Source organism: Poromitra crassiceps (assembly GCF_964638095.1).
Source record: "Poromitra crassiceps genome assembly, chromosome: 19".
NCBI lineage: Eukaryota > Metazoa > Chordata > Actinopteri > Beryciformes > Melamphaidae > Poromitra > Poromitra crassiceps.
Genome location: NC_139646.1, coordinates 10,547,072 through 10,568,382, shown reverse-complemented (window position 1 = coordinate 10,568,382; position 21,311 = coordinate 10,547,072). Strand labels below are relative to the sequence as shown.

General features: G+C 42.7%; 1 protein-coding gene across 1 annotated transcript in view; it reads left to right on the top strand.

Annotated features, from left to right (window-relative positions):
- Nucleotides 1-18,813: 18,813 nt before the first annotated feature.
- dclk2a (doublecortin-like kinase 2a) overlaps nucleotides 18,814-21,311 on the top strand; it is a gene marked incomplete at both ends in the record, with an annotated part of 91,748 nt that continues 89,250 nt past the window's right edge. Inside the window, one exon of the mRNA XM_083655770.1 lies at nucleotides 18,814-19,222. Within this exon, the coding sequence (XP_083511896.1) occupies nucleotides 18,814-19,222 (409 nt within the window). The remainder of the gene's footprint in view (nucleotides 19,223-21,311) is intronic.

Sequence of the window (21,311 nt, the reverse complement as noted above, 5' to 3'; positions counted from 1 at the left end):
TTCTAGGATCCCCCTGAATTCTTCATTACTAGGAAGCCACAACTCTTGCTGAGAAAACAAATAAACATGACAGCTTTGCTATCAGAGAGTTTGTGAAGGAAGGGACAAATTAAGAATATAAGTGTGAATTCTCTATGCCAAAATATTGCCAGGCTGCCAGCCACTGATGACGTCATTTGGCCTTTCGACCTTCAGACAGAGCCAGAGTTACAGTAGGCTGGCAATCAGCTGCCTGGCAAAAACTAGGCAGAACCTATATGCCAGTGTGAACCTTCAGTAGAGTGGAATTCATGACATCAGTAATGATGCAATTGACGTAGGACTTATGACATCAATGATGTTTTGGTCTTTGATGATGTCCCCTCCTGTGGTGACATTATCAGATACTTGTTGCTCTGATCTCTGATGATGTCACCTCCAGTTGTGACATCATTGGATACTTGGTCAGGGTTGTCAGTCAGCCAGTCAGTCACCCTCAGACTGAGCCAGATGCAGGCCTACAGCCAACTGCCTGCATGGCAAAAAAAAAGACATGGTTGACAGTTCACTAGAACCCGGCCCTCCCAACATTTAATGTCAGGAAGGCAATGAGTATCAAGACGACTTAGATTTAACAGTGGTGTGTCATCAGCATAACAATGAAAGGAAATGTGTGGACTGGTTGAGGGGAAGCATAGCAGGGGTGACATATTTTTGTAGGCTTACCCAGAAGTCCCTACACTTCCTGGTTCCTACTGTATGTGTAAAAGTCCATGGGATTTTTGTATAAAATCATAAAAGTGGTCCTCATTTTTGTGAAGATTTGCTGAACACAAAGTTAGCTGGTTCATAAACTTTTGTTAACCACCACAGATATTATTTCAAGCATTTTAACCAAGATCCCAATACAAAAATCCCATTGACTTTTACACATAGGAACCGGAAGTGCTAACATCCAGGTCTTCTGGACTCATTCCTGTGGTACTCTATGTAAATGCAGATAGGGCCAAGGAGAGATCCTTAGGGGACTCCACAGGACAATTGAGCTATGGAGGATGCAGCACTGCCCAGGCCAACAGATAATTTTCTGTCAGAGAGATAAGATATAAACTCATTGAGAACTGTATCTTTAATCTTAACAAAATTCCTGAGACTGTCAATTAGGATGCTTCGATCAATCGTATGGAAGGCAGGACTAAGATGATCTAATAGAACCAGAATGAAGCATTCACCAGCATCTACTGTAAGAAGGAGGTCAAAGAAGAGCTGGTCAGCACAATTTTTTTTTTTACTCTCAAGTTTGTTGATGGTCTATTTTTCTAAAGTAATAAAGCTGTTATCAATGTAAGTATAGAATTACTGTTTGTCAGACTCAAGTAAAAAAGTATAAGCATCCTTATATGCATTAGTTATTTTCAACAGCTAGTTGAAGGGTTGGCGATCCCTGGAAGTGTTTTATGGTTGTGGCAGTATAGAGAGGCAAAGCGAACGTCACTTCCTGCTTCAGCACTGTACCAGAGAGTTTCTTCCGCAATTTATTTTCCCATAGACATTTTGTAAAATGGTTGTAAAAATTGTTTTACTTCGTCAAATCAAACGGTTCAGCTATATTTAGAATCGGGAGAGACCATAGAACATTTCACTCAGACCAAAACAAAAAACAACAACATTGAAAAAATATTTTCTTTAAACCCGCATGTTTACATTTTGGTCAGAGTGAAATGTTATGCGATGTCTCCTGTTTCTAAATATATCTGAACCGTTTGATTTGAATAAGTAAAACTATTTTTTATAAGCATTTTACAAAATATCTATGGGAAAATAAATGGCGGATGAAAATCTCTGGTGCAGTGCTGATGCAGGAAGTGATGTTGTACTTTGGCTCTCTATTGCTTTCTATTGCATATTTCACTCATAATAATATTCCTAAAAGTTTTTGTTGTCTGCATTACTTAGCAAGAGATAGCTTAGTGATATGAGCCCCTAAAACACTTTTTCCACATTCCAAAACTACAGTGGGTCTGCTGTGGTTGCCAATGTCTCATGGAGAACAGTTGTTGTTTAAAGACCATCTATCCCAATGAAGACATTCCTGAAAGACAATGCGTGTCTGTTTGCCTGCGTTTAAAAGAGAGGAGGTGAGGGAGGCACATAAATCTTTGCTGCCATGCCTTTTAAATTTTGTTTCGACTCTGCCCACAGTGATATGACCCTTGGAAATTTTCTCTCAATCGACTGCCAGTGAGGAAACTCTATCAGAAAGATTGCCAAGACCGCACTGTACTCAGCTGGGTGCCGCTGCCCTGAGGATGGTTGTAGTGGAGAACACTAATGCATCTCAGCACACAGCCTTGGACTCCATCCTATCTTAAGGCTCCTCAGATTTGAAATATTCAAACCACAGTGCTCCTGCCTGTCTATTAATATTTACTTCAACAAGCACTACACGCAGTCTGCTCATGGTGCTGTAGGGAGCCATGTGACTTTTACTGTTGGTGAATCATTTTAAAGATGCGAGATGGCCACCAAAAAGATGTATGACTATATGTGGTAACATGATGAAATGGACATTGAACAGCAAAAAAAAAAATCTGTTTCCACTGTGGTCTTTATATACGTACTGCAATATGGCTTGTCGCATGAATAAAGGAAAAGGAAAAGAGGAACAGGCAAGTTTAAGGGGAAAATCCACTTTAAAATGCTACTATAATTGGGGAGCTGTGTGTGCATCCATGCGTCCATCCGGAGTTGCAAGGCGCACCATTGCACGGATCAGGAGGGTGGTTGATAGCACCTTAAGTCTTCTAGTTTCATATGGTATAATTAAGTACCATCATTCTAGCTTTCAAAATGAGCCCGCCACAGCCACTGAAAGACAATCATATTGGCCGTGGATTTTTTTTCTCCCCTTTGTCAAATCCAAATGCAAGGTTGGTCCGCCATGCCCAAAAGGAGTTGAGCGTGCGCATAGCCCCGAATTGTTGAATTCTGATTTTTGAAAAAAGTTCTTCAAGTTACACTTTAAACATTGACTTGACTGCTTAAAATGATACAAATTTTTTGTTTTAAGCCATTTTACCACTAACACTGTAAAAAAATGGAGGATGGCGCATTTCTTTTCTGGACAGCCTTTCTCTCTCCCATTATGCTGACATGGGTGACAGATGCCAGCTTTCCTGCCAAAGGCCGCATCACTCCTTTCACCCCCTCCCCTCCCCGCCTGCCAACCGCCTATTACTGCTGCAGAAAGCGCAGCATACATGAATCACCCCGCAGCTGTCACAGCGCCCTGGCCCCAACCTAATTAAACAATTAGGGCATTTGGTTAACAATCATTCATCGTCAAAGGACAAATGTGGGCTATACGGAGTCAGTCATATGGTGATACCAGGGGTGAAGGCAAATGGGTTTGCGGAATATCGAGGTCAAGCATGATGTTTTTCTGAAACGCTCGTGCAAACTTTTGACAACTGTGACACAGACAGTTCTGTAAATAGCCTACAAACTAGTAGGGAATGAGGGGGTAACAGATTTCGACTGGCATTTGTGTTACCGCACATATACATGTAGGGCTGCTATATGTCAATTCGGCATCGCCTCTTTTATTTGTTTTTAAATAAACGTCGTCGTGAATAAACCCAATAATGCAGACGTATAAAGCGTTTATAAATATTTGGTGTGACAACCTTCAGAGGCAGTTACGAGGGTTGTAACCGTCCTGTTGTATAGAATACACAGACTCAAACTCAATGACCCGTGTCTCTCTGAGTGTAGGTCACTAGAGGGAGGAGGTGGGAGAGAATGAGAATGAGGGGGAGAGGCAAGCACAGAGCGGGAGGGAGAGAGAGAGAGAGAGAGAGAGAGAGAGAGAGGGAGAGAGAGAGAGAGAGAGAGAGAGGGAGAGAGAGAGAGAGAGAGAGAGAGAGGTTTTTTACTGCAAACAGGCCTGGGGGATTTAATCACAGTAAAACACTGAGCTCTTAAGGGGGGGGTATCAAAACATTTTACGAGAGCAGCTGTGCCACCGGAGCCAAACTCTGGCACCACAACAGTGTCCCAGTCCAAGATCCATCTGCAGTGGCCCTCCATATCACCTTATGTGCCACGCTTAAACCCCTGACTTCTGTACTATCAGGAATGTGAAGTTGTTTGGAAACAAAACATGATATATAAAACGGTTACGTCGTAGCACCTAATGGGTAAATACATCGCAGCGTTATTTCTATACTGAGAACTTGAAGCCAGATTTTCCTTTGTGTTGCCCCTGTTCATCTTTAAGGTTTATTATTGATTCATGTTTGATATTTGAAAGTAGTGCTGCTGCTTCAACTCCTTTTGCGGTTATGGCCAACCACATTAGAAATGGATAAACGAATATTTCTAGCAGGCACCCCAAAGCTTCGAAACATGCAAGGTTCCTGGGCCAAAATGGAACGGACAGATATGGAATGATCAACAGATGGCTAGAATTGATGAGAAGAAGAAAATTACACTATTGAGTCGAGCCAGAGAAGCATTCAGAGGCAGATTACGGTCCTATCATCTCCACCATAATAAACCAATCATTTGACTAGTCAGAGGAGAGCACTTCTCCATCACATGTGCCAACATCTACTCATCTCAGGGAGATTTACTTTGGATTTACTTCCCTCTCTCTCTCTCTCTCTCTCTCTCTCACACACACACACACACACACACACACACACACACACACACACACACACACACACACACACACACACACACACACACACACACACACACACACACACACACACACACACACACACACACAGGCAAGAAGTCCTCAATATTTTCTGCAGCCTGTTGTCTTTATGGAAGGACAGTTGATCCACGACCTACAGAGACCAAGAGACTTTCTATATGGTGTGTTTTCTACAGTATCACGTGTTTCACTCGCTCCTCTATCAAGTGGAAGGAATGATTCACAGCGCAAAGCCTGGTTAGCTAGGAAGCTCAGGGCAGAGACCATGAGGAGACCCGTTTCCTAGCAACCGCTGCGATTGTCTGCGATGCTCCAGGTATAACTTTCGAGGAGAAGGTAGCCCCATATGAACCAAGTGGGTGCTATATGCTATTTGAAACCCTGTTATTCCTGTAGCCTATACCTCAAGAAAGAAAGAAAAAAACGTTGAGAAAGGACACCGAAAACATTTTTGTTTTTGTGTATTTGTCAAGGCACAAAGCAGAAGCTGGTGAGCTTCAATGTTTAAGGGGCAATATCAGCTCAGTCGTTTTCCCCCCTTGCAATGTAATCTTCTCAATCAGGAAACAATGAAGTCTTGTCAAATAATGCAGAACATTCATATTTTATTTCTTACTCTATATAAGTTTCAAGTCAGACACCTTTGGCAAAGTTAGAGTCACTCACTCACAGGTAGGTTGACTCAAAAGCAGACATGACAGATTCATAAGAAATGATGTAAGTCAATAGACAACCTAGAATCTCTGTAACATCAGTGGAGCAGCACGCTCGTCTTAATAATAAACAAGCCTTGGAATCACCTGTATAGTTGCAGCATGTAATTTAGTCAAACTTATAAATAGCATAAAAGTATTCAAGGAGAACTTTAACACTTGGATAGAACACTGAAAAACAATGCTGATTTATTTTGCATGATCTCACACATATCCGAAAACAGTGGTGTCATTTGTACACGAATGACATCACTGGTCCACGACTTAATTCAAATCAACTCTCAATAACAAACTAAATGAATGCCGGCGAAATGGTTTACAGTTTTCTGATACAGTATGTGTGAGATCATGTGCAAAATAAAGCAGCATTGCTTTTCAGTGAAGTTCTCCTTTAATTGTTAATTTAGACAACGGGAATAAATTGGCCCATGTAATCAATCTAATGACTTCTCTGTTTCCACATGTTATTGAAGTTAAAGTGACCTTTCACTTTGTTTGGCCATTTACATTTCTTAGTGCACACATATATTGCACATATAGCAGCTCATGAATAATCAACCGGCTGCTCTGCAGTCAGTGCTGCTTTCTTATCTTGTCAGCCTAGTATAAAACGCATTTACAAACAATGGAAATACTGTAACACCCAGTTAATATCATTTCTTTGCCCTGGATTGAACCTTTCCAGCAATAATTCTCATTTTGTCATCGTGAGCATTGAAGGAGGAAGAAATTCCTTATACTGGTGGTGACAGCAAGCATGTAATGTTGGAGATTGACAGCTCCTGAACTTCTATGGTGTTATGCATGCTGAAAAGTGACAGATATAGTGCCAAATCATAACCAAATTTATCTCGAGACACTTAGAATAGACAATGTTCTCCCAGCCTGAAAGAGCATTTTAAGTCACGAGTGCAGCTCTTAGTAAAATAGCCAAAGGTGATGTGGCTGCAGCTGCAGATAGGATATACAAGTGTCTTCATTGCCTTCATTTTCTCCTATGCACATAATGCCTGCTGCAAGGACATTCCAGCAGAAAAAAGCAGTGGCACATAGTACTTTCTATTGCAAATAATTCTTCCTTAAACCTTCAAGTTTTACCTCTTACATTTTCACCACCGCTATCCTGTACATAGGCAGCAATCTAGGCAGAACAACTCTAAGCTCCCAAGAGGAGAGAGAGAGAGAGAGAGAGAGAGAGAGAGAGAGAGAGAGAGAGAGAGAGAGAGAGAGAGAGAGAGAGAGAGAGAGAGAGAGAGAGAGAGAGAGAGAGAGAGAGAGAGAGAGAGAGAGAGAGAGAGAGAGAGAGAGAGAGAGAATAGTGTACAGTAAATTAAATGGTACTAAGGTTGAGAGCCAAGGCCTGGGTAACAGTGCCATCTATTGATTGTGCCTTCTGCTCGGGCTATACAGCACTACAGCGCTGTGAGCTTTATCATACATTGCCTCCTGTACAATAGACTTACTATAAAGTAAGTCTCCCTTCGTCTCCAATGAATCAAGGAACACGTTTGACACTAAAATGATCTTGTATCTTTGGATGCTTTTATTTGACTCCCTTCATACATGGGATACTGTGGGATTCTGAGTCTGTTTAAAGTGGTGGATATTAATCTCTTTATTAGTTAACCATGTGACAGTAATCAACATCAAAATCTACCATATCTGCCATATCTCCCTGGGTTCACATGGGGGTTTGGGTGAGTGTGGATTTGGGATACAGGTGTGGTGTTTTGGCAGTAAATCAAAGAAAGGTCTACAAATCTACAACAGAAGCAGCTTGCTCTCTCCAAATCCTGATTTGAGACCAATAAATCCGTGCGGCCGTTGACCCCAAATCACATCAGGCCTCTCTATGTGTTATGACCTGGTAAAACCTAAGTATCTGACCTCAGATCTGTAAAGACAAAATCACAATGATTTCAGTCAACTATTTGTCCATGTTTGCTTCAAATTGAAAAGTATAAAAACTGTAGAAATAGTAAAGGATTTAATTTGTAACAGGTCAGTGCTTACACACAGACTCTGACAGCACGCTTAGTCTGTAGGAGTTTGTGACATGATGAGACAGTAAGCGCTTATTCACCAGCACCGTGGTTGATATTCATCGTGAAAGACAACCGTCAATGCCCAGCTGCTCACAATGCTAATTTCTGACACGTAGATCTGTGATGACGTGCTGTGACAAATGTAACTGTGCATCACATCTGACATCGGGTATAATTGTTATATAGAAGGTGGTGAAAGCACAGATCGTTCTGACTGCGAATAGAGTCATCGGTGTAACCACAGTCAGAGATAAATAAATGAATGTACTGTAAGCGGGTTTTGCGTCTGCCCCCACGTCTGAAACATATAATCAATCAACTCTTGTTGGCAGATGCAGTCCATAGATGACACATACACAATTAAAAAAAGGAAACAAGAAAACACATAAGAGCACTAAAACAAAAAACTATAAAAGGCAATGGTAGCAGAATTTCCACATACTGTATGTGACTGCTGGTATCTCACAGTACTTCTCACAGGGTCAGTCAGCAACTTAATAATGACATTCTGAGACACATCCAGTCTACAAATACATTTGTACATCGGATTTCTCAGGAGTGCCTGAAAAGTGGTCACCCCGCAGCTGACCACTTACAGAACAGGTCACTAACACTACTCCACCTGGGCTTCTTCAACAAAATACGCATGGAGTTTGTTATAGGCAACCTGAAGTTTATGGATGCTCGCTTTTTTCAACTTTACCCACAAGGGGGCAGTATAGATAGGGGTACAGTATGCCCTAAAAAGAGTCATCTTAACATCATCAGAACAGGAGTGGAATTTCCTATATAAACAGCTGTCTATTCCATTATGTAGCCTACTTTACATTATAAGACAGGCGAGAACATTTGTACCATCAAATGTTTTCAGACCCATTTCCACCGTACCGCCATCATGGAGGACCTTCATGCTATTTTGGGACATGTGACAGCACCAGATCAATGCCAGCATGTAGTTATGCCATTGATGGATGCTACACGTAGCGTCTCACCTCGGTGAGGGAGCAGAGCCAGTGATTTCTCCAGGGAGGAGCAGGATGTCTTGGATGAGACCAGACTCGAGCGGTGCCTCACACTCTGACATGTGTCAGCCTCGATTAGTTTTGGCTGGTGAATGTGATGACCTCTCCACCAGTAATCTACTGGTACCGGCTCTGACAGATTAACAGCACTTAATGTGTAGATATTTCCCCTCTTGCTGAGGACTCGTACAGAGTGTGTTATTGAACATGACTGCACCTTTCTGCTGTGGGAACCGCTCGACCATGTCAGGCCAAGGCTGGAACTGGTTTGAATGTTGGAGGTTGGATAGCTTTGTGGTCTGTCTACAGTCATAGGCTACTCTCAGGGACAAATTTCAGACTTAGGCTAAGACCAATTAATTGGGGACGGCTTGTCCAATTGGGGTCAAAAGCTGTGTCCTCATTTGGAAAAATCTGATTTCTACAGCTCGGATTAGGGTTAGGGTTGGGTTAGAGTTAGGATTAGGCTCCTAAATCTCCATAGAATGAATGTAAGTCTATAATGTCCTGAAAAGTGACCATGATCTCGTGTGTGCGTTGTGTGTGTGTGTGTGTGTGTGTGTGTGTGTGTGTGTGTGTGTGTGTGTGTGTGTGTGTGTGTGTGTGTGTGTGTGTGCGTGTGTGCGTGCGTGTGTGTGTGTGTGTGTGTGTGTGTGGAGGGGGCATGGTATGTACACCCAGAGAAACATGCACTGTATGTGCCTTGCTGTTGTATTACAATTCAACTTACAAAGTCATCTCTCTAGCCAGACTTGACTGTTAATTGTCCTTCCTGGTTCCCCAAAGGCAGAATGACTTTCCCTCTCCAGTCGCTCCTACAGTAACTTGAAAATATGTTGCTTCTAGAAATACATCATGTCCTCCTCTCCATTAAGGGCAGACTAGGGGCCCCTGGGCCCTGAAGCTCCCAAGGAATCCCCCCCCCAAGCCCCCCCCCCCCCCCGAGTCCAACTATTTTTATAAGCATTTTTTAATGAAATGTCTATAGGAAAATGAATGGCTCACCAGTCACCACTTGCCCGCAGCCATCCAATAACAATCAATCATGAGACTTAATATTCTTGGAAACAAATTGTATTTCATTCTGATTGCTCTTAGCTTTGTGTCATAGTCCTGTGGAGCCCGACCATTTGGGGGGAAGGGGAGGGGTGGAGGGCTCCTTCATGCTGATGGCCCCTGGGCACTTGCCCAGGTTGCCCATATGGTAGATCCGCGTTGCGGAGTCCTCTCCTCACTGAATCATATTCCCCTCTTCCACACTTTACTCTTCCTCCTCTACTCGCTTTAATTGGCTCACAAATACTTTTATTTCTTTTCTAAGCATTTCTCTCATGATCATTCCATGGTCACATGATCATTCCATGGTCACATGATCATTCCAAGGTCACAGGACACTTTTGGCTCTGACTCTCTCCACCCCCTGTTGTTTCTAATGATGGTGATCTATTCTAGAGTGTCAGCTAAACGCTTTAGTGTCAAAGTAAATGTTTCTTTGCCTGGAATTTGAAACAAAATGTTTCCAAAGGTGCTTAAGCCAAAAATGCTTGAGGATGCTTGAGCCAAAAAACAAGTCATCCAATTTGAAGTGTGAAGTTACAGCTGCTTTGGAAATGCATGTGCAAGATCCCCATCTTGTGGTCAGACTAGTAAAGTGGTCTTCAGAGGAATTGTTTCGTTTTCGATTAATCTATCAATTAATTTTCTGTGATTTAACAAATTGCAACTGGAATTAAAAATGGATTAGAATTTGACTTTTTTTTGTGGGTTAGGGTTAGGGTTAAGACAATTAAATACTATAAGCATTTAACCCCCAATACTTTAAAGCATAGTTGGCAGTGAATACAGCTGTATGTCTTAGAGATATTTATACCAGAATGGCACATCTGAATTTTGGGATTTTCAGCTTGTGAATAGCTACAGTATCTTGAAGTCATTTCAAAGATTTTAAGAGGGATTTAATTTTGGGTTTCGACTGGGTCACTCAAGGACTTCCACATACTTGTTCTGAAGCCAATCCAGGGTTGATTTGGCTGTATGCTGCAGGTCGTTGTCCTGTTGGAACAGAAATGATCATCTCAGTCCTCCCAGCTAGGTCTTTGGCACTCTGATGCAGGTTCTCCACAAGAATTTCCCTGCATCTGGCTCCATTCCTTCTTCCCTCTTTCCTTACAAGTCTGACTGATGCTGAAAAGCCACAGCAGGACGTGTCCACCACCATGCTTCACAATGAGGATTGTGTTTGGTTGGGTGAAGAGCTGTGTCCGGTTTCCACCAGACATACACAGGGTAGTGCTGTAACACCACAAATGGGAAAAGTCATGGGGGATTACTACTTTCCCGAGGCACTGTTTATAATCTATTCAAATCTGTCCTTTTAACAGAATCTCTCTAAGCCAAGACAAGGCCCATAAGGCCCCTCCTAACTTACAGCATGGTGTCAGCTGACTTGGCAGCAACAGCCATCCTACCTTTAATATAATGTGAGAGAACTGGGTCATTGCAGGAAAAACAACAGCCCCCTCAGAGTCACAGCTGCAAAATGGTGTCAAACCTGAACTGACCTGCTATAATTCAATTTGTCTTGCTGGTGAAAGGGAGTGCTAGGTTCATTTCAAGCATTTCCTAACCAGGCTGATGTCGCTCGCCTACATTGTCTGGCCACATGTCTTTGATCATGCCGTGGCTTATGCGCCCCTTCAGTGTGCATATATATAGTTATTATATTTTTGGGTGTATTTATTTTTTTTGCTGTGGGATGCGACAATAATATAGGTACCGTCTCGCACAGAGCCAGATTAACACCCCCAGGGGCCCCGGGGCACTGAAGCTCCCAGGGGCCCCCCTACCCATCGTCCGGATGTTTGGATGATTTTTTCCGCCATATTTATCTCATTTTAAATTAACATTAGTATTATACTGTTATTATGTCATTATTCAGTTTCTGAGATTCAGTTTCTCACTCACTCATAGGCGATTCTAGGCTTTGCAAACAGGTAGCACCAGCAGGATATAAATATTAGTCTGACTGGGGGGTTTCTAGGGGGGGCGCAAATAAATTTTGTACATTTTAAAGTAAAATGCATGAATCTGATGCACTCTGAGAGCAAAAGGAAGAGGCTAATCTTCACATTAATATCCTCTTCACTGTGCTGTGGCTTTACAATGATGAAAAAATAATTGACATTACATTTCCAATACAAAACAGCAGAGGGTGCCGCAACACCACAAGCACCCCCACTTCCCGTGCCCCTGGTCATCACTTGCCCACAGGCATCCAATGAGACTAAATCATCAGACTTAATCTTCTTGGAAACAAATTTTATTTTGTCCTGATTGGTCTTAGATTTGTGTCATAGTTCTGTGGAGCCCAACATGAGCCCGACCCAATTTTTTTTTTTTTTTTTTTTTTTTTTTGGAGGGCCCCTTCACCCCGAGGGCCCCGGGGCAGCTGCCCTGGTTGCCCTATGGTTAATCCGGCCTTGGTCTCGCAGTAGCCATAGCCTCGACGCGAGGCTAGCAGTAGCCAGTCTGATCACATGAGGCTATAGGTATTCCAGTCAGTTTGCTTTTAATTTCTTTTCATCACTGCAGGGCATTCCACTCTCCAGTACATTTACTTTGTGAAATTACAGTGTGACTCCCAGTTGTATTATCCTCAGAAAAAACTTGTCATTGATCACAGCTGAGGATGTTTATTTTGCTGTCCACTCTTTAGTTGTGACATATTCTACAATTCACAGATATGCATGAAAGTAACTGCACAAAACCACTTCAGTCATGATGAGACATTAATTAATTAGCCCCACCCACATTCACCAGTGACACTTTCATGTTTTTGACTAATTCATGGCCTTCACATTGTCTTCCTGTTGCATGACATGTGGTCAAAAAGATGCAGATTATAATTTTTTGCACCATTGGCACACCCTTTTGCAGGGGTGCCAAACTTTTTTTTAGGAGAGCTACTTACATTAAAAAAAGAAGTTGCGAGCTATTTCTTTTCCCCTTGTCCCCCTCAAGTACATAATTATTAGGCACATTTTAACAGTATTATATTATTTATTTAACATTATTTAATAATGTTATCATGTTAAATATTGTAGATACTGAGTTAGCTATACATGAGTTGGATTTAGTTTATGCATTTAACATAAAAAATTGGTGGTGTAAATATATATATATGTATATATATATATATATATATATATATATATATATATATATATATATATATATACATATATATATATTTACACCAATATATACACAATATATATATATATGTATATATATATGTATATATATATATATATATATATATATATATATATATATACATATATATATATATTTACACCACACACAATTTAATATTACCGAAGATGATTAGGGTCACTTGCGATCTTTTCTTTTCTTTTGTTGTTGTTGTTGTTGTTTAAAGTGATAATCTCCAAGATTTCAGTTTTGTTTTCTTGTTTTTTTAAAGAAATTTCAGGTGACCCTATTTGAATTCCAGGCGACCCCACTTAGGGTCGCGACGCTACGTTTGGGAACCACTGCCTTTAGCACTTGTAATTTGGGGCCAAAGTCAGAACCTATGGTCAAATGAGTACCTGGATATATGAACAAAGTTTCAGGATTATCATGACAAAGATATAGGAGATTTCAGGCCCGCCAACAGGCACGCACGGGAGAAGTTAGACTTGAAGGTGTTCTGCAAGAAAGGGATCACGCAGAACAGAGGAATCGCCATACAACTCTTCAAACATGTTTCATTGCATTTTTCTTTTTGTTTTAAATGTTCTCCAAAGTCATGAGGTCTTCGGGTGATGTTTTGTTAGAAATGGTTAAATCTTGCACCAAATCTGTGTAACAATTGGTGACGTCACTATATAGACTTTCTCTTAGCACCCCAAACTCTGACTGACTTCCAGCATCCCTGCCGACAGGGGGGACAACAGGCTCAGTAAAAGTGGATTACTATAATGTGAACATTTAACTTGAACTTGGACTCTTTGAACACTAGAGGGCGATAGAGTATTCTTCTGCACCCTGATGTGTCAGACAGTAGATATTGCAACAGAGAAATCTGGTGAGTTTGACCCCTTGGCCTTGACCTCATGAACACAAAACAAGCACTCATGTAGGCTACAGTACTTTAAATGCTAATTAGCCTGCTCTGCAAATACGAATTACTATATTAATTGGCTACAATAATCTAGTGCATGTTTTGATCATAATGCTCCTTTGTCAATGATGTTCTTGCAACATTCGCGATTAGCATGGCTTACTGTGGGTAAGAATGTGATAGATGTGTTACGAGCCATATTTCAAACAGCTGTGCACTGCTGACCTCTGTGTTCAACTGCTAGCCTTCCTATCTGTTGACCTTTGACCCCCAAACCCCCATCCTCATCTTTATTGACACATTCATCTGAAATTGTTCGAGTGTTGTGGCACCTGATGTCTGCCCTGAAAATAACACATTATACACATACACACCCACATGTGTTCATGCACGCACGCAAGCACGCACGCACGCACGCACACACACACACACACACACACACACACACACACACACACACACACACACACACACTCTCTCTCTTTCTCTCTCTCTCTCTCTCTCTCTCTCTTTCTCACACACACACACACACACACACACACACACACACACACACACACACGCACGCACAACGCACACACTGCCTGTCAGTTTGGAGGAAAATTGATTTTTTAATCTCCAGATGCCTCTTATCCACTCCATGTCACAGAGACGGTTGAGTTATGAGGATCTATACACTTCATTATAAAATGCAACCTTGCTATATTCTGGATAAGCAGAGCTTGACCTGAAGTTATTTCAGCATATATGTCATCATAGACCTACTGACAAATTTGAACGTTAGCAGAAATGTAGCCTACTTTCAATTAGGTGTGTGTATTCATATAGAGCCAGTTACTGTTATACAGTATTGCCTGCTATGCATTTTTTACTCCACCCAGCGGATTGTTTTCCTAAGTGATTTTCAGACAAATCCCTGGTGACCATATTTCCCCAAATCCCCTATAAACTGTATTATACAATATATTAGCAGCTTACCAAAAGTATCAAAAGAAGCACGGCTTAAGTCTTATCTTCAACATGATTGTTATTTATTTTCCCCCTCTTTCATTTGAGAGAGAAGGATTCTTGTCTTTTAGGGATTTTCTGCTTTGTCATTCTGTACAGGATTTCCTCTGCCCGGGGAATAGTATCCCTATTTGTTTTCTGCTAAATTACTTCCTCCCTCACATTTTCCTTGAACAAGATACAAACAAGACATCCAATGCAACATTGTTATTTCTGGATTTTGAGTTAAAGATGTACTATTATGTTGTATCTGAAAATATACAGTGCTATAGGATTTATATGTAAAACTGAGTGAAATTTGTGAATGAATGGATATGATCAGGTTAAGAGAGAAACCGGACGGATGAACCCTGTCTTTATTTTGTCACAGATGATGTCACAACCAGTACACACACACACACACACACACATACACACACACACACACACACACAGTTGGAGGCGCAGCGACATTTATCCTCCGCGTTTGACCCACCCGGGCACGTCCTCCTCTATGGTCAGGCCCGGAGCGGTGGGCAGCTGCAGTGAAGCACCCGGGATCCAACTTCTTCCAACTGCCGCTGGTCAGACGAAGATCTTCTGCATGTTTTTAGTGGTGGTCCATATTGATGTTATATGGAGGAAACCCCAGGGGAGCACACGCAAACTCCACACAGAAAGGCCCTTTTGACGAGATAGCTCACCTGGGCACCAAGCACCGAAGGCATTGGGAGACATACCCCAGTGCCAAAAGCTTCCCAGGCGGGAATCGAAACCAGGACCTTCTTGTTGTGAGGCGAGAGTGCGAGGCAAGAACACTAAATGTCTCAAATAATATCAATAGAGGAACATTAACATCACATTGCTGGGATGTTTAATCGAATAAGCCTCTTAAAGGAGAAGGCAAAATATCCGAAAGAGGTCACTTATATGATCTAGTTTTATAGCCACTCATCATATGAACCTATTTTGTTTCTTTAACACGAACTTGTCCCTGATTGCTACTCATGAAATGTGACAAAGATAGTTCATGTTGCACTTGCTTCCAAGAATGAGGCTAGTGAGAAATGGGCTAACCTCTCCCCAGTCTGCTCATTACTAATCACTTTGCCCCGTTTTTGACACGCTGCAGTGACGGCGGCCCGAGTCTGTGAGGCTGTGCTGTGCTGTGCTGCCAGGTCAGGTCAGGTGATGACGCAGGTAGGAGGCTGATCAGGATGGTGGTGGCAGAGTGAAACTGGCATCGCTCCGAAGAATCTCACTGTTACACGTCTATCTATCTATCCATCCATCTATCTATGTGGTTCTCAAAGTGGGGTCCGGGCACCACCAGGGGTCCCTAGCAAAAGGGGTAATTTTTCACAAGAATTCCAACCATATAACTATTTGGTTAGTGGGGTTCATACACTTTATGTAATAAACATCTGAGAGTGTGATGACCCTCCCGCTCTCCTGACCCTGTCTTGCTGGACCCTGGTGCTGGGGTTGTTATGCTAAAATCTGATCAGATGGGGGACCCTGCAGAAAATAATATCAAATGGGGGTCCGTGGTCTAATTTGTGTCAGTTTAGACGTCCTTGCTGTGAAAAAGTTTGAGAACTACTGATTGAACGATCGATCAATCATCCATCTATCTTCAAAAGTACAATTATGTCCGTCTCAGTCTATGTATCCATGTTCTACTCTATCTAGTCATTCAAAAGTACAATTATGTCTGTCTAATCAGTCAAAATTACTCTTCAAACATTGTAATACTTTATGTATATTGGTCAGCATATAGTCTACTTGCAATATTGAAAACACCTAGCCTATTGAAAAATCACTATAGCCTAATGTTCCTATAATACACAGTCTGTGGTCTCAGTAGTTAGCATTAGTGATCCTGCTGTAGTAAACAAAAGACAGAACTCTAACCTAAACTCCTATAACAAAACAGGAGAAAATGTTACAAAAGCAAAAATGGCTTCACTCTTACATACTGCTACTTGGATTCAATAAATAGTTTACAGTGCACAATTTACCATTTACAATGACAGAAGTTTAAAAGTTACACCTGGTTGTTAAACACAAAACCATTATATTCTATGTAGGCCCTATCCACTAACTTAAGTGTATACAGGAAAACTACAGTTACACACAGCAAAGGTTCAGGATGGTGACTGTCATTGTTGGGAATGTGGAGAGCAAGGGGCGGAAGGATGGCATCAGCTGAGTTAAATCATGTCCACCAGCCAATCAGCCATCAGCAGCCCCATCACCTGACCAGGCCAATCAGGGTGAACACCACCTGCACCTCATTCCTCACACACTCAAGCAAAGAGCATGGAAGGAAAGAGACGAAACTCCGGCCATTTTTGGAAACAGAATGCGCCTCGCAGTGGTCAGCTGCGGTAGCGCGGGCCCCTATAATCAGCCTCTCTAAACAGTAACTCAACGGGAGAACACTCTAAATTTCGTGGATTCACATCTTTTCTGGGCGTACTGTAAATCTTGATTGAAGTAGTGTAGTGCAGGGATGTAAAACAACAACCATATTGTGGAAACTAAGCAACATTTTTCTTTTTTTTCTTTTAGTTTTTTCAAGATAAATAGTAAATGCAAAGGACCCGAGGTTAAAACCACGGCAACACACTTCTGACGGAGTGGACGACAGCCGCATTAGCTATTTATCTTGAAAAAACTAAACAAAGAAAACGAAACATTTTGCTTAGTTTCCACAATATGGTTGTTGTTTTACATCCCTGCACTACACCACTTCATTCAAGATTTGCAGTACGCCCAGAAAAGATGTGAATCCACGAAATTTAGAGTGTTCTCCCGTTGAGTTACTGTTTAGAGAGGCTGATTATAGGGGCCCGCGCTACCGCAGCTGACCACTGCGAGCCTGTGCGAGGTTCTTTTGGCGCTGTCACGCTTCCAAAAATAAAAAATGGCGGAGGCTGCTGGGCGCTGATGTTGCAATGGGGCAATATGGAGCTTTCAGTTCTTTCCATAAAAGTTCTTTGACTCAAGCACTATAGACCCTTCTCACGGGGGCCATTTTGTGTCGAAAAGGCAGGGTAAACACAGGTGCAAGCAAACCACTAATGAGGGTTTAAAACTTCCATGATTGGAATTTGGAAACGTTCATTAGTGTTTTGCTTGCACCTGTGTTTATTCTGCCTTTTCGACACAAAATGGCCCCCGTGAAAAGGGTCTATTCACACACACACACACACACACACACACACACACACACACAGACACACACACACACACACACACACACACACACACACACACACACACACACACACACACACACACACACACACACACACACACACACACACACACACACTGAGGAAAGGAATGATGTTAACACATGACAACACACACCTATGACCCAGGGTCACAACACCTATAACTTTCTTATAGTGAATAGTTTTGCTGATATTTGTATAAAGTAGCATCATTGTCAGATGTATTAGGCCTCTATAGCAAGAATATTGTTGTATATTTATGTTGGCCCAGCCCACTTGTAACATTGAAATCATCTTATAAACGGACCACTGACCAGGCTCTGTTTTTAAGGCTCTCAGACTCTATACCCAGGCAAAATGACCCCAATATAATGTACTTATACCCACTTTGAAAGCATTTGGAGGTCATTGGGGAGGAGTGTGTAAACACTTCATTGTTCAGGTTTCTGAATACATTAGTGAACAATAGGTGGCATTAGGACCCGGGGGCGGATAAGCTTCTCTCTCTCCATCCCCATTGATTTGACAGTTCAGAGCGGACGAGCAGTCAGAGAGGATGTGAGGAGGAAAAGGAGTCTTGCGGCTTTTGCGGCACACCGAAGTTTTGTCAAATTTCTTCATTGTATGTGGGCCTACTGCGATGACTATCAAAGAAAGCTGGCCATTATTTGCCACAGTTTCAACCGGATACGTCCCGAGTTGCCGCTTGGAATATTGCGCCCACCCTGTTTTAGTATGCACAGACAGCGGAACAGTCAGGACGGGGTTATCTTCTGGAGCTGAGTTGTGTCTCATGTCCTAAGTGTGCTGCGACGCTGCGAGGACTGTGTGCGGCTGCAACAAATTGTATCTGGAAGTGGAGAGAGTCACTGGAGGCGCACACGTGTATCCTCTTCGGACGCATCGTTTCTAATCTACAGCATTCACTGACGGGTGTGTGACGTACCGTAGAAAGAAAGGGGGTTGAAAACATGTCGCAAAGCAGAAGTATTGAATTTGAACATTTCGAGGAACGAGAGAAGACGCACCGGTCACCAGGCAGGGCCAACTCAGGCTCAGGGTCGCATTCAGGCGCCAGAGGTAACGGACTGGTCCCCAGCCCGGCGCACAGTGCGCACTGTAGTTTCTACCGCACACGCACACTCCAGTCTCTCACGTCGGAGAAGAAAGCGAAAAAAGTGCGATTCTATCGCAATGGTGACAAATACTTCAAGGGGTTGGTGTACGCCGTGTCTGGCGACCGTTTTAGGTCCCTGGACGCGCTGCTTATGGAGCTCACCCGCTCCCTCTCCGACAACGTCAACCTTCCCCAAGGAGTCCGGGCATTATACACGGTGGAAGGAGGCAAGAGGATCACCACTCTGGATGAGTTAGTAGAGGGTAAGGGTCACTAATGTAACCTCCTCCCCCATGTAACCATACATCACGAAAGGAGGTCAATGCATGAACTTATATGGCAATGCGCAAAATTGCTCTTTGGATTTATGTATAAGATAGGGCTATAACGATAATGAACAGAAGCCATAGGCTCCAGTCACCACATTTCATTATTTCAGTCAGTGTGTAAATTATGGATATTCTGCCACAAGCATAAATGTAGCCTAAACTGTTTTGCATTGGGTTATTAAACAACTGGGCCAACACTATGACCTCAGGCAAGCTGGGCAAAAACGATTCAAAAGATCAGAACACATGCATATATTTCATTTATGTGGCCTATCAGCAAAGTTGAAATTTCAACTTCAAAGCAACATTTTACTTTGAGAATAATCCTCCTTTGAGCAAGGCAAATCCTGCCTAGTAGTAGTACATTATATAGAACTCTATCACCATTATGGTTTTCCAACCTACCACGGGGTATACCCCATGCGTCTTTGTGGCTGCTTTGACATAACTGTTCTGACATGCTTGACCCAGCCTTGAGCATCAGTCAGAGCCAAGCAGCTCCCTGGTAAGTGGGGCTTAGTTCAACACAGGTCTGCACTAATGTGCATGCATTGATCTGCCTCTCCCTCCCTCCTCCCCTCTCCAAATGAGTCTATATTTGACTCCATATGTATTGGTGAACCCAGATTGTGTGGGTGTGAACGTGCCCTCTAGTGCATGCCTGCCTCTGCGTGTGTGTGTGTGTGGGGGGGCTGCCTCTGCCTGTGTGTGTGTGTGTGGGGGGGGGGGGGGGGGGGGGGGGGCTGCCTCTGCCTGTGTGTGTGTGTGTGTGTGGGGGGGGGGGGGGGGGGGTTATTTCACCCTTGGGCCATGAGAGATGAAGGCTTTCCCTCCCCCATCCAATGTCTGTTACTGCTCCTGTTTTAGAGTTGACTGGAGATTTAGACAATCTTTTTATTGAGTTCTCATTCCAAAACTAATAATTGAATGTTGAAACTAATAGCCAGTAAAAAAAAATGCTGCCTCTTACACTCAAGAGTTGATGTACTGTAGGGTCAGTGAATGTCTTTTGGGAAAGTGCAGCAGGTGGGGTCTTAATGCATTCTTGGCACAGTAGTTTTGTGGCAAAGCAGTGACATTTTCTTTCACTTTTCACTAGGCAGCGATATGTGCCTCTCACATCCTCCTCTATTTTCATCTCACGTCCTGCCAAAACGTTTCGACTCTCTGCACTCCGCTCACTTCCTCTGCCCCATCCCCTGAGAGACCCGGGAAGATTTAGGCCAGTGCCTGCCTGATCCGCATAGCATCTCGTAGTTCGGCATATTGAGCGAAAGTTGTTTTGGTGCATTGGATCTGCTCGAGATCGTTCTGTTCCTGCACTTCTGTGGTTCAATATATAGGTCACCCATTGCTAAACGAGGACATTGGGTTTGCGTTAATGATGAGGTCATCTAAAAAAAAAAAGGAGAGTTGCAGATCATACAGAATGTTTTTTAATTCTCCCTGTTTGTTTTGGAACATCTAACAAAACTCACCTCTCCCCTTATTGTTAGCACTTAAAGAAAGACCATGCTGCAGGTTAGAGACCACTTTGCATTAATATGTGGGACTTTTATGTAGCAAGCAATTAGGATTCTCTCTTTTTTTGGAGGGGGGTATTTTCTTAAGAATCTTGAGTCCTAACTGTATTTTTTTTTTACCCGCACCACGCACTTTAAGAGTTTGGTCCTAAACTATGAAAAACTATTTTGACTCCACAGTTCTTCCTCACTCTCTCTGATGCTTCAACAGCTCATTTTGCCTGTGACGTAAACATAGGGGTCTATGAGGAGGACAGCAAGGAGACACAGGCAGGTGAAGCAGCAGTGTAGTGTCTTGTCTTCCAGCTGGAGACGCAGGCGGGTGAAGCAGCAGTGTAGTGTCTTGTCTTCCAGCTGGAGACACAGGCGGGTGAAGCAGCAGTGTAGTGTCTTGTCTTCCAGCTGGAGACACAGGCAGGTGAAGCAGCACAGTAGTGTCTTGTCTTCCAGCTGGAGACGCAGGCAGGTGAAGCAGCAGTGTAGTGTCTTGTCTTCCAGCT